The sequence below is a fragment of the Macaca nemestrina genome, chromosome 17 (genome assembly GCF_043159975.1).
Source record: "Macaca nemestrina isolate mMacNem1 chromosome 17, mMacNem.hap1, whole genome shotgun sequence".
Lineage (NCBI taxonomy): Eukaryota > Metazoa > Chordata > Mammalia > Primates > Cercopithecidae > Macaca > Macaca nemestrina.
In genome coordinates this window covers 44,620,406-44,633,736 of record NC_092141.1, presented here as the reverse complement: position 1 = coordinate 44,633,736, position 13,331 = coordinate 44,620,406, and the positions used below count along the sequence as shown (strand labels likewise).

The 13,331-nt window shown below is 43.1% G+C and overlaps 1 protein-coding gene across 1 annotated transcript; it reads right to left on the bottom strand.

Annotated features, from left to right (window-relative positions):
* Positions 1-1,710: 1,710 nt before the first annotated feature.
* Positions 1,711-9,263, bottom strand: LOC105485106 (C-C motif chemokine ligand 18). Its single transcript, XM_011747302.3, has 3 exons — positions 9,111-9,263; positions 2,604-2,715; positions 1,711-2,211 (listed from the first exon to the last, which is right to left on the bottom strand). The coding sequence occupies exons 1-3, from the start codon at positions 9,172-9,174 to the stop codon at positions 2,121-2,123; spliced, it is 267 nt and encodes an 88-aa protein (XP_011745604.1). The 5' UTR covers positions 9,175-9,263; the 3' UTR covers positions 1,711-2,120.
* Positions 9,264-13,331: the final 4,068 nt, after the last annotated feature.

Below are 13,331 nucleotides of genomic sequence, written 5' to 3'. Positions count from 1 at the left end.
AGGAAAGCCAGTGGTGTGATTTGGTCCAAAGGCCTGAGAACCAGGGCAGCCGAAGTTGTCAGTCCTGGTCCAAGTTCACAGACCTGAGAAGGGGTCAGGAAGGGGAGGTGATGGTACAAGTCCCTGTCTGAGTCTGAAGACTCAAGAATCAGGAGCGTGGATGTCAGAAGGCAGGAGAAGATGGATGTCCCAGTTCAAACGCAGACAGCAAAGTCACCCTTCCTCGGCCTTTTTGTTCTATTTGGGACCTCAGTGAATTGGATGATGCCTGCCTGCATTGGTGAGGGCAGATCTTCTTTAGTGTTCTGATGCTAATCTCTTCTGCAACACCACACAGACACACTCAGAAATGATGTTTATCAGCTATCTGGGTATCCCTTAGCTTAGTCCAGTTGTCGCATAACATTAACCATCACAATGAACAGCTGTGCTCTTCATGAAGGTGCAGCTGTATTCATCAGCGGCAGGGAGCTAAAGAGGGCAGCCTTCACGCCTGTGGCATTGTTTCACCAGCAGGGGGCAATGTGGAGTTAATACAACGGGGAACCGATGGGCGGTGGAAGGGATGACCACAGAGCTCCCAGTGCTGTGCTGGAAGAGACATGTTAAAAACCCAGTTCTAGAAATAACTGTATCTGATAGATTTGCTGCTTATGATTAACCATCCAACGGAATGAACCAAAAATAACTAGATCAGATGTCTTCAAAAACTGGAAGAAAGTTGCATTGCCTCTGAAACCCTAATGCTGGCTCAAAACAGCCTATGACCGCACACCAACAGTGATTCTCAAACTCGGCTGTGCATTAACATCTCCTGGGGAGTTTTTAAATCACTGATGCTGGGCCCCACATCAGTCCAATTAAATTCGTAACTTTGGAGGTGAGGCCCTGGCACTGGACTTTTTTAAAGCTCTCCTAAGTGATTCTAATGTGAATTCAAGGTTGAGAAGCCCTGTTCTACATTTAAGCCAATCAATAGACATCTCCAACAGGAAACAGACACCTCCATAAGCGGTATTCCTTCTTCGGAGGATTGCCAGATACAATTTAGGATACCCTGTTAAATTTGAGTTTCAGGTAAAGAACAAATCATTTTTTGTACAAGTAGGTCCCAGATATTGCATGGGATATGCTTACACTAAATAAGTATCCATTCTGTATTTTTATTTGCTAACTCCAGCCACCCAGCCCCAAGCCTCATGTCAGCTAGTCATGGAAAACATCCTCCCCAAAAGCAGAGTGGGGAACAAAGATAACATGACCAAGGCGTTCAGCCAACTTCCAGATAAGGAGTCCTTGCTAGACTGTGGGCGATGTTTCCCAGACTTTCACTGATGTAAGTACTTACCCCAAAACCCAGCACTTGGTAAGTCCTCAACAGATGTTAGCCATCATTCTTGAGGAAAGCTTTGTTTATGAAAATGAGCTTGTGTACATCAATATGCATTGCAGTGTCATCTTGATATTCATTTCAGTAGAAAATTTTTCTATTGCATTTCAGTTACAATGTGGTTTATAAAATAATGGTGTCTGTTTCAACTTTTCAGGAAAATATCTCCACGGAAACGTCTGGTATGACCGTAGAAGTGTTCGGTCCCTATCTTGTAGTTTCTGCCCCTTTTCATATTTTCCCTACTCCTCCCCCAGAATTCCTGTCAATCTGTGATTCCAATTAGTGAAACCAAATCAATAGAGTTGTCACAATGAGAATTCTGGTTTACCTTTTATATAAGTACTGCCAATATATTAAAAGGTAATGCTGAGCAAAACCATTCAATAAGCATTTGTCATTTGAAACATATGTCTGCTGAGAAAGCTAATCACACTGATTAATCCACACACTGAATGTGCAAAGAGTTGAAGGGAAAGGGTGATAAGGACAATGTCATGAGATGTCAGAGAAAATACTCATTTCATAATGCAGTTCAACAATAGAAATCAATTTCAAAATGAAATATGATGCATAAACTAAGATTAACGTTAGTTAATGTGGCTGGACATAGCAGACGGGACTCTTAGAAGAGCTGGCCTCCAGGGTGGCAGGGTCACTGCCCTGGCTCAGGCTCCTGCTCCCTCCTGGGCCCACCAAGGTCACTGGGTCCTCGCAACTTCCAGGCCCCTCAGGCAATCAGCTTCAGGTCACTGATGTATTTCTGGACCCACTTTTTGTTGGGGTCAGCACAGATCTGCCGTCTTCTCTTGGTGAGGAGGCTGTGGAGAAGGGAGGAAGAGTTAAGAACTGACGAATTCATCAGGGGAATCCTATGGCCTCTGCATCCTTCTATGTCCCAGGCATCTCAGGGCCTGTCCTCACGCCAGTAAAATTTCCCCTTAACTTCGGGGTTCACAGGCCTTCCCCAAGTGTCTCAGATGGGGTTCCTCAGGAAGCCAACTTCCCGTTGTCATGTCTGCTCTCTTCCCTCTGCCCAGGGGCAGGCTCTTCAGGACTCTGCAGGCCCCAGGCCAGGTCAGAAAACACTGCAGGGGCCTCCCCTGGAGTCCTTCTCCTTGATGGGCCTTAGAGAGCTGAGTACTCTGAGGGGACCTCACCCCAGACCTCCCAGCCTCCCTCCCGCGGGGTGGGCAGGAGCACTGACACTTACATGACACCTGGTTTGGTGCACTGGGGGCTGGTTTCAGAATAGTCAACTATAAACTTTTGTGGAATCTGTCGGGAGGTATAGACGAGGCAGCAGAACTCTTTCTTGGTACCCACTACAGGAGATAGGACAGAAAGATCCCAAGTCATTGTTCACAAGGCAAGCCAGCTGCTCCTGGTCCCTTTCCTTGAGAGTCAGGAAGAACTGGGAGACATCACTGCTTGGGGTGGGGATGTGGGGACAAAGAGATCCAGAAGGAAGCTGGCATTTCTTCTTTCCCCTGAGATTTTAATTTCTGCATCTTTCTCTTGGTATTGCTCATTCTCTGTCTTGGTTCTGGGTCTCTATGTCTCTTTACTGGAAATTTAGTTTTCTGAACAAACTATTTTCCATCCCATCTCTCCTTGGGGAGTTCCATCTGAGTTCATAAGGAGAGCCAAGGCCCCACCACTGAGAACCAGTTGGACCTGATCTTGTCAAAATCCCCATGGGCCTCCATTTTCTCATCCATAGAATGGGACTCACTCACTCTCCTTCTGTCTCCCAGAGCAGGAGAATAGAGTTGCTGAAACCTCTTAGGAAGAAAAATCCTCCTCGGGAAATGGTCCCTGAAATCCCTCTGAAGTTCTCTACTTGGAGGTCTCAGGGATAGACTTGGGCAGTGGGGTCCAAGCCATGGCCAGACAGTGGGGGCACAAGAGCAAAAGACAAATTCACATGGGGCAGAGCGGGTCTGAGGGCAGAAGGCGTCAGTGAAGAAAAGGACAGCAAGGGAAGCTGCGGGGGTCCCCAGGATGCTGGGCAGAGTGTGAGTTCACATGGTGGCCGGGAAGAGCTGAACTCAGGACTTGTAGCTGCTGCCTCCTTCTGGGGTCTCAGCCATCTCTTCTCTGTTCAGGCAGCCTTGGGGTATTAGAAGATATAAACTTGGGGAGACTGAGGAGGAATTTTGTTTCCTTTTTTCATTTTTTAAACTTTTAAGTTTGGGGTACAAGTGCAGGCTTGTTACATAGGTAAACTCATGTCATGGGAGTTTGTTATACAGACTATTTCGTCACCCAGATATTAAGCCTAGTACCCATTAGTTTTTTTCCTTATCCTCTTTGAAGGGGAAAATTTTTCATCATGATATTGGTGTCATGCTGTGCATTGCACAAACCAGGAGGGCCTCACCGCAAAGGTTCAGGTTATTTGCAAAAATGGTTCAGTCGCTCCCTTGGTGAGGAAATGGTTTCCACAGTGAGAGGAGGTGAGATGCTGGCGTCACCCTGAGACTGGGTTAGCTGGTGCCTTCTCCCAAGGGCAGATATGTAGATAAAGTCTTTTTCCCATGGTGCAGAACCTTCTGATAGTCTCCCCAGCTGTTCCGACAGCATAGATGTGCCATGGACGATAATGCCAGAAAATCGTGAGAAGCACAACCCCAGAGAAAAGCATGCCCTGGATGGAGACAGCAGAACTGGGAAAGTGCTACAGGAGGGGCGAGATTGAGGTTGGCCTATCAGACATTGGCTCACTGAACCTCTATAATATGCCAGTTCCTGGGTTAGCTGGGTTAACTGGCAGCTAATAGGAATGATGAGCCTTAAAGAGTTGTTACTCTTTGATCAGCAAGGTGCTTTGCCAGGGATCTGTCCTATGGACATAAACCTAAAGATGAACAAAGTGTTTGTCACAGCTTATTTGTAACAATTAAAAGATGATGTACAATTAAATAAAGTATGGCATATTCACCTCTTGTAATAATAATTAGTCCTTAAAACTGAAAAAGTAAATAATTCAGAGCCAGGCATGGTGGCTCATGCCTGTAATCCCAGCACTTGGAGAAGCCAAGGTGGGAGGACTGCTGGAACCCAAGAGTGTGAGACCAACCTGGGCAACATAGTGAGAACCTGTCTCTATAATTTTTTTTAAGTAGCTGGGCATGCCTGTAGTTTCAGCTACTTTGGAGGCTGAAGCAGGAGGGTTGCTTCAGTCCGGGAAGTCAAGCCTACAGTGAGCTCTGATCATGCCACTGCACTCCAGCCTGGGCAATAGAGTGAGACCTTGTCTCAAGTAAATAAATAGATAAAGAAATAAATTTAAACAGGTAGTCCTCCCCAAGTTTGTTCAACAGCTCAATTGTGTCATCAAGAACTCAGGCTTCTTAAAACATCTCCCCTTCCCCCATCATTTCGTTGGCTTTTCTTATTTGAGCTTGTCACCTTGTGGTCACAAAATGGCTGCTGCTTTCTCAGTCATCACATCCTCACAATGTCTCATCCACAAGCATACGAGGGGGTCTCATAGGAGTACAGGAATAGCAATGTTACTAGTGTTTTTATTTCAAATAGCTTTTTATATGATTTGTCATGTGAACTATAGATTACACCGAAAAGTAGTAAAGCTAATTTTGAAAACATATAAAATACAGAAAAGAATAAAAACTCATTTAGGATCTCAAAGGTGGGTAGGCAGCAGGCAAATGGAGGCAAGAATGTGAGTTTTTTTTTCTACATTCCCTATTGTGGCATATATGCATTCTGATGCAAAATCTGAAAAAATAAATTTTATTGAAGGTAGGAAAAATTCTAGTACCCAAACCTAGCCACTTAAACACACACACACACACACACACACACACACACACAGTTTGGTGTATTTCTTTCCAGTGCAGTTTTTTCCTAGGCTTAAGATAGTACTGTTTGCTCATTTGCTTTTTTCCTTCTTTTTACTGTGTCTGGTGGGGGAAGACATTACTGTTGTCATGATACAGGTTTTAATTTTGTATTTTTTTATTTATACAGCCATGCATCACTTAATGACAAGAATACATCTGAGGAACTTGTCATTAGTCCGTGTTGTTATTGTGGGAATATCAGAGACTTACACAAACCTAGATGGTGTAGTCTGCCATACACCTGTGCTGCATGGTACAGCCTGTTGCTCCTAGTCTACACAGTTGCACAGCATGCCACTGTACTGAATACTGTAGGCAACTGTAATGCAGTGTTAAGTATTTGCATAGAAAAGGTATAGTACAAAGACAGAATTATAATCTTATGGGACTACCGCTGTATAATATATGCAGTTTGTCATGGACCAAAGCATTGCTATGCCGTACATGACTGTACTTAACATTAAAAGACTTTTCCACATCATTCCAGTATTTTTAAGAACTGCCTAATTTACTCAAGCCTAGTACATTAATATTATCATGCACTACTGTAACATATGTGGGTTGTTTTCAATTTTTCTTTTTTTTTTTTCAGATGGAGTCTCACTCTGTTGCCCAGGATGGAGTACAGTGGTGTGATCCCAGCTCAGTGCAACCTCCACCTCCCAGGTTCAAGCGATTCTCCTACCTCAGCCTCCTGAGTAGCTGGAACTACAGGCATGTACCACCATACCCAGCTAATTTTTGTATTTTTAGTAAAGATGGGGTTTCACCATGTTGGCCAGGCTGGTCTCGAACTCCTGACCTCAGGTGATCAGCTTGCCTTGGCCTCCCAAAGTGCTAGGATTATAGCTGTGAGCCACTGCAACTGGCCAATTTTTCATTGTTATAAATCATGCCAAACATCTGTATGCAAAAAACTTTCTCCATAAGTGAGGTTATTTCTATAGGATATTTTCCTAGCTGTAGGTTTCCTGGGTGAAAAAATAAGGGTATCTAAGGCTCCTGATCTATATAGACACCCCATATGTAATGCATATTCATGTCTATTACCCAGCGTCAAACCCAATGATGGCATATTGTAGGGACCTACGAATGTTCGATAAATCAAACAGTGGTTAAAAGCCTGGCCCCATCATTCTTGTTATTCCCGTAGTCCAGACTTTCCCTATTCCATTTTGTCCATTTGGGTCTGGATCAAACACAACTCGAACTACTTAAGATTCTGGGGTGTCATCTTACATGTCACTTCTGTGCAATGGAAACACAACACTAGAAATATCTGTTCCATAGGAGGAAATGACCATGGTGCCATTCACAAATAGATCTGTTCTTGATAGAAGGTACCTGCTAAGCTTGGCCTCTTAGTGACACCAATTCTTGACTTCCTCCTCATGAGTTAACCATTTCTTAGAAGCACTCCGATTAACACGACGTAATGGTCCTTTTCACCCAGGGTGTGGTTTAAGTGTGATTTGTGCTGCCCGGAACGCTGTGGCATCACCATTTATGTCACACCATGTGGTCAGAGGAGCTGCAGCACAGCATTAGAGATCTGCTCTGTGGAGGAAGTGTTAATCTGAAGATCTCTCCATTATATGTATGACTTCAACACTAACATCTCACCTTCTCTCACTGTTAAAAACATTTCTGCACACTCAGGCCCAACAAGTGAGCAGCTAAGTTGCTCTTGTAAGTCCTAAACCCCTGGGGGACCCAAAGTACCCCAACATGTACAACTCAGAGCATAACACCATGCACTTAACATCTTCCCCTCTGGTCATCCCAGGCTCCAGCTCCTCATGGTTTAGAGTTGCCTGTAAAGGGTTGGAGGCATGGCTTGGACCCCAGAAGGATGTAGGCAGCAGCAAGTGCCCAGTCCTGTCTTGGCATTGCCTACACTCCTCTGCCTGCCCAACACTGAACAGGTCTTCTTTGGTGCCCTCCATCTCCTCTCCATGGCCATCAGCTCACAAGTCTCATCTGTCCCATGAGACTCTCTTGACCCTTGTCCTTTCTTCATTTTAGAGTTGTTTGCCTATACTCTGGGCAGACTTTTAAGCCATAATCACTTAATTCTTGTGGATTAAGATCCTCTAAGTAAAATCAAAGAACTTCACAAAAGGTTTCAAAATGTTCTGGGCTATCTTCCGAGGACTTAGATATCTAACTTAGATCTGAAAGGCAGGAGAGGGCTAGGACCCATTTTTAGTTGGGAGAACTGAGGCCTAACTCAGTCATTCACAAAATGCAAACTCTGGGTCTAGTTGGTTCCTAGGGTGCGGAAGTGGCAGAGTTCCCTCAGTTCTACCGAGAAGCTCTACTCCTAGAGCGATTTACAGAAGAGGGTCTCTTGCTGGGAAAAGTCTCTGTAGACTGAAAGAAGTTCCTACCCAAAAGAGATGGAACAAAGGCCAGCGTTTCAAGAGCTATACTCCCTGAGGAGGGAGCGAGGGAGTGAGAGTAAGACAGAGGCAGAGATTTAAAAGAAACATTCAAAGTCAAGGATAAATGACTTCCTTAGTTCCTTTTGTGCCCTACTCCACAGCCCTGAGCAGCGAGGTCTTCATCAACTTCTTGCTGGTCCCTTTTCAAGGGTGGAGAAGTTTACTTGGTTTTTCTCAGGCTCTGGATGCCGATTCCCTCACAGTTAAGGCACCCCATTGTCTCCTGCCTCTGTTATGTTTCTCCAGATCCACTGCAAATTTGCTGACTCCAGCAGCCAGTGCTCTTGCCCTGGCGTAATGCGAGCACCAGTCCTTCTGTTTGCAGATAGGGCATATGGAGGAGACAACCCACGGGACAAGGGACAAGGAGCACGTAAGCACAAGTAGGAGGTGGGAGCTAATATGGACTTTAATATCCAGTGTGAAGGTAAAATGAAGGTAAAAGGAAGACATTTCCAAGCAAGCTAAAAATGGAGACTTCACTATCAGAAGACCCACAGTTACGAAAATACTAAGAGGATTCCTTTAGGCAGAAGAAAAGTGATTGCAGATGGAGCTCAGAGATGCAGAAGAATTTAAGAGAACAGGAAGAGCAAATATGTGATGAAAATTAAATGAATATTGACAGTATAAAGTAATTAAAATATAGGATTTTAATTTTAAGACCACTCACCACTGGTTTTATACTAGGCAACCAAAACTTTGCAGTGCATCTACTGGGAGGTGTAGGAGAAGCAGCAGATGCATGGGGTATGAATCTAATCTGAGGGAACAAGGGCAATGGGAGTTGCTCAGGAGAAGAAGCCCAGGCGGGTCACAAAGGAGCAAAGGGAGACAGCACAGCTCAGAGTTGAGGCCTGCAGGAAAAGAAAGCTGGAAATACTCTGGCTTCTTGTTTGTTTCTCCTTAATTTCCCAAGTCTTATCTCCATTTTAGTCTTTATTTTACCCTACAGGGAATCAAGCTCTCTGAATAATCTATTCCTTTCTCCTAACTCTCCTTGGGAAATTTTTTTTCTAATCGATTAAATCATAGATAGCTGAGAAGAGTATAGACATCTTTTATGTTACCCAAGGGGTTGAACTCTAGGAGACTGCTGAGGTCATTGTAAAACTTACCAGCACCAGAGAACTAAATAGACCTAGATTCTACCTCATGCTAATAACCCAGTGAATTAGACTTCAACCATCTCATTTATCTCAGTAGGATAAAAATTCTCTGACTCCCATCCTGCCGCCCAGATCAATAGACTGCTTTTCAACCTTCTTGAAGAAAACAATGATGTCACTTTGAAACCCCATTGGAGGATCCCTAATTTCATACGGGGGTTTTCAGGCCACAGCACCTGGAAGATGTGGCCTGACTTCTGCCCAGGGAGCCATCAAAGCACGTGGATGACAGACTCACCTTGTGCACAGGAGCAGAGGGCCACAGTGCAGAGGACAAGGAGGGCAGCTGCAAGGCCCTTCATGATGCTGGACAGGCAAAGAAGTGGTCAGAGCGAGCTGGGGCTTGGAAATTCACAACTCCTGGCCTCCTTCTGGGTTATGAGCTGTCATCTCTCCTTTTTATAGGCAGTCCTGGACCATGGGAACATTGGAGGTGCTGATGCAAGACATTTTAACTATGGTGGTGTCATGTGAGTTCTCAGCCCAGGGTTGCCTATGGTTACTTGAAAGGTTTAGGGTACACAAACGAGTGGTTCACTTGTTGGTTGAGGTGCTTATGGGGAAGTTGTATCTCCATATGGGTGACTAGGAGTTGGAAGCACCCAGGGATTATGCTTAGGATTATGCATAATCATGTGATTATGTTTTCACATGACAGATATTTCTCAGAAATGAGTGGTCACAGCCTCCTTTGGTAGAGCAGAATGCTTTAATGGATTTTCACAATTTTCTTCCTTTTAATAGAGTCACATGCTTCAATCTTTTATATATAGTTAGGCCTTTTGTGATCTAATGAGAAATCTTCCCCATCCTAAGGCAATAAAGATATCCTCCTTTGTTAACTTGTAGAAGCTTTATTGTTTTAGCATTAATATTTAAATTACAATCCATCTGGAGTTGATTTTTATGTTTGGTGTGAAGAAGGGTTCAAGATTTATTTTTTGCCACATGAATACCCAATGGACCTTGGCAACTCATTGGTAAATCCATTGTATAAGTCAGGATTCCCCAGAGACACAGAACCAATGGTGTGTGTATACAAAATAAGAAATTAGAGAATTGGCTCATTTAATTATGAAGGCTGACAAGTTCCAAGATCTGCAGGGTGAGCTGGCAAGCTGGAGACCCAGGAGAGCTGCTAGTGTAGTCCCAGTTTGAGTTCAAAGCCTGAGAATGGGCAGGCTTAAGGCCCAGGAAGAGATGATGTTTCAGTTTAAGTTCAAAGGCAGGAGAAAAACCCATGTCCCAGTGTGAAAGCAATCAGGCAAGAGGAATTCCCTCTTACAGGCAGGAGGGTCAGCCTTTTTGTTCTATTCAGACCTTCAACTAATTGAATGAAGCTCACCACATTAGAGAAGGCAATCTGCTTTACTCAGTTTATTGATTTCAATGTAAATCTCATCCAAAAATGCCCTCACAGAAACACCCAGGGTAATGATTGATCAAATGTCTGGGTACCTCATGGCCCAGTCAAGTTGACATGTAAAATTAAACATCACAATTATCATTTTCCCTTTGTTTTGCGGTGCCATGTTGGATCCATACATGTGTGGTCTGCTTTTGGAATTTCTGTTCTGTTCCAGTGGTTTATTTTCTTATCCTTGTGCTAATATATTATGTTAATTTGTTTTTCACTTTAAAGGAGATATCCCTGTATGCCCCTGACAACTGAACCCATAAAATCTTTGCTGAAATGACAAGTCCTTATGGACTTTTAAGATTTATCTCCCACCTCATGGAATACATATGTTTTTTCTTTTTCTTTTTCTTTCTTCTTCTTTTTTTTTTTTTTTTTTTTTTGAGATGGAGTTTTGCTCTTGTTGCCCAGGCTGGAGTGCAATGGCACAATCTTGGCTTGCTGCAACCTCCACCTCCCGGGTTCAAGTGGTTCTCCTGCCTCAGTCTCCCTAGTAGCCGGGATTACAGGCATGCACCGCCATGCCCGGCTAATTTTGTATTTTTAGTAGAGATGGGGTTTCTACATGTTGGCCAGGCTGGTCTTGAACTCCCAACCTCAGGTGATCCACCCGCCTTGGCCTCCCAAAGTGCTGGGATTACAGGCAGGAGCTACCGCACCCAGCCAGAATACATATGTCTTACATGGTGTCCAACATAAGGCCACTTCTTGTCTATCATGCCCTATCAGCAGGATGTCACCCATGTAACGGATCACTGTGTTGTTTTGAGAGATACACGAAAATTCAGATCTCTTCAGACTATAGTATGCAGAAGATGAGAGTTAACAGTCCGAGGGAAAACTGTAAATGAATATTTTCCATTCATGTGAATGGGAACTTTTTCTTATCCTCTTTCCTACTTGTTATGGGACAGAATGCATTTGCCAAATCAATCAAAGTACATAACAAATCAATCAATCAAATCAAAGTACATAACATGTACTTAATACCTGGCATGAGTCAGCACCTGGTTATAGAAGCTGCAATCAGGCTACTACCTGGCTGAGCTCACAGTGTTCCACAGTCATTCTCTAATATCCATCCAGTTTCTGCAGAAGCCAGACTTGCAAATTAAATAGATATGATAACAACCATTTTCCTTGCATTTTTTATATCCTTAATGGTGGCATTAGTTTCCACCATCCCCTCCACTAGATTGCAATATTGTTTCTAATCTACTCTCTTTTCCTGGGAGAAGGGGACAGTTTCAGAGATTTTCACTTCATCTTCCCTCTAGGGATGCTTATTCTATTAACCACTGCCACAACTCTCCATGGGTCAAGACCCCTTGATTGTCACTCCAGCCTTGCTGGCTATAATGATATTTAGAACCCCTTGGCTTCTGTTTGTCAAATGCTGCTACCTAGCCTCTATTGCTTCAAGGTGAGAGAGCTTCACTGCTTCAAGGAGAGAGGGCCCCACTGCTTCAAGAAGAGAGAGCTATCAATGGGCCAAGTTTTGTGACAGTCACTTTTACCATCAGCCCTAGTCTATAAAGAAGGCTGGACCACTAACTTCTTAGAGATGCTGGTGCTCCTCTTACCAGGGAGTCCTGGTGGCTTTGGTGAAGAGTGCATTCCCATGGAACATAATATGGTGAGCCTTCTGGCCTCCCATAATGTATCCACTCCCGCATGACCACTTCCATGACTCTTTTAATCCCTTCCTTCTCCATCTGTCATGGCAATTCGGGTATTTTAACTTCACTCAGCATGAGCCATTGCTTTCTCAGGCTTCTGGAGCCTTTCTGGCAACAAATCTGTACCAACCCCTGGGTCCTTGTCAAGAGGTTACAGCCAATACCCAGAAAGAATACTCCCAAGTCAGTAAGTTGTCTCTTATAGAGGCTTATATTCCAACTCCTTTTATCAAGCACCCTCAAAATCCAAACCCAAGTCTACTTCCCCTGCTCAGGCTGATGCATGCTTGCTAAATTTTGCTAGTGCTTTAGAGTATTTTTCTCCCTTATTAAGAATATAATTTATTGACACAAGAATGTGTTACCAGAAGATACGGAAAATATGAATGGTTTTATTTCTACCAAAGAATTAGATCAATAATTAAAAACATTTATTAGAAAACATCTTCATACCTAGCTGGCTTCATAAGCAAGTTCTACCAAACATTTATGGAAAAAATAATGGAAAGATAGCCTTTTTAACAAATAGTACCTGAGCAATTGGACGTCAAAGACCAAAAAACAAATCTCAACATAAACTTCACACCTCGTGCAAAAATTAACTCAAAATGGATCATAGACTTCATGACCAGGGTGATTCAAACTCCCATTAAAGTTGGAGAAGTCAAATAAACTGGGACATGTGTGTTATGTAAGACAAGACATTTAGAAAAAAATAAGAATTGAGCCCAAGAGGTGGAAGTTGCAGTGAGCTAAGATTGCGCCAGTGCACTCCAGCCTGGGTGACAGAACCAGACTCTGTCTTAAAAAAAAAAAATAAAATAAAAATAAAATAAATAGGAAAAATAATTTTAGGACCTAGGACTAGGTAAAAAAAATTCAGATTTGATACCAAAAGCATACATAATCCATAAAAGAAAAAAGCAACACGTTAGATTTCATCAACATTTTAAAATCTTGCTGTTCAAAAAGACCTTGTCAAGAGAATGAAAAGACAAATTACAGACTGCGAAAAAGTAATTGTAAACCACTTAATTGACAAAGGACTTGTATTCAGAATATATAAATAATTCTCAAAACTCGAAAGTAAGCAAATGTACCATTCAGTTAGAAAATGAGCAAAAAACATGAACAGACTGAGGAGAATACACAGACGGCAAATAAGTAACGGTATTTTGATTGTGTGGGGTTTTAAAGTCCTTATTTTAAAGATACATACTGAAATATTGTGGTAGTCAGAATAACATTTCCCCCAAAAGAATGTCCGCATCCTAATCCCTGAGACCTGTACACAGCAAGAAGGAATTAAGGTTGCTAATCACTGACTTTGAGATCGGGAGAATATCCTGGAGTATCTGAGTAA

Excerpts from the sequence above, each read along its gene's own strand:
- LOC105485106 (XM_011747302.3), bottom strand. The coding sequence starts at position 9,174 with ATGAAGGGCCTTGCAGCTGCCCTCCTTGTCCTCTGCACTGTGGCCCTC. Across the intron at positions 2,716-9,110 it reads CCTCTGCTCCTGTGCACAAG|TGGGTACCAAGAAAGAGTTC; the intron begins GTGAGTCTGTCA and ends TATCTCCTGTAG. Across the intron at positions 2,212-2,603 it reads TGCACCAAACCAGGTGTCAT|CCTCCTCACCAAGAGAAGAC; the intron begins GTAAGTGTCAGT and ends CCTTCTCCACAG.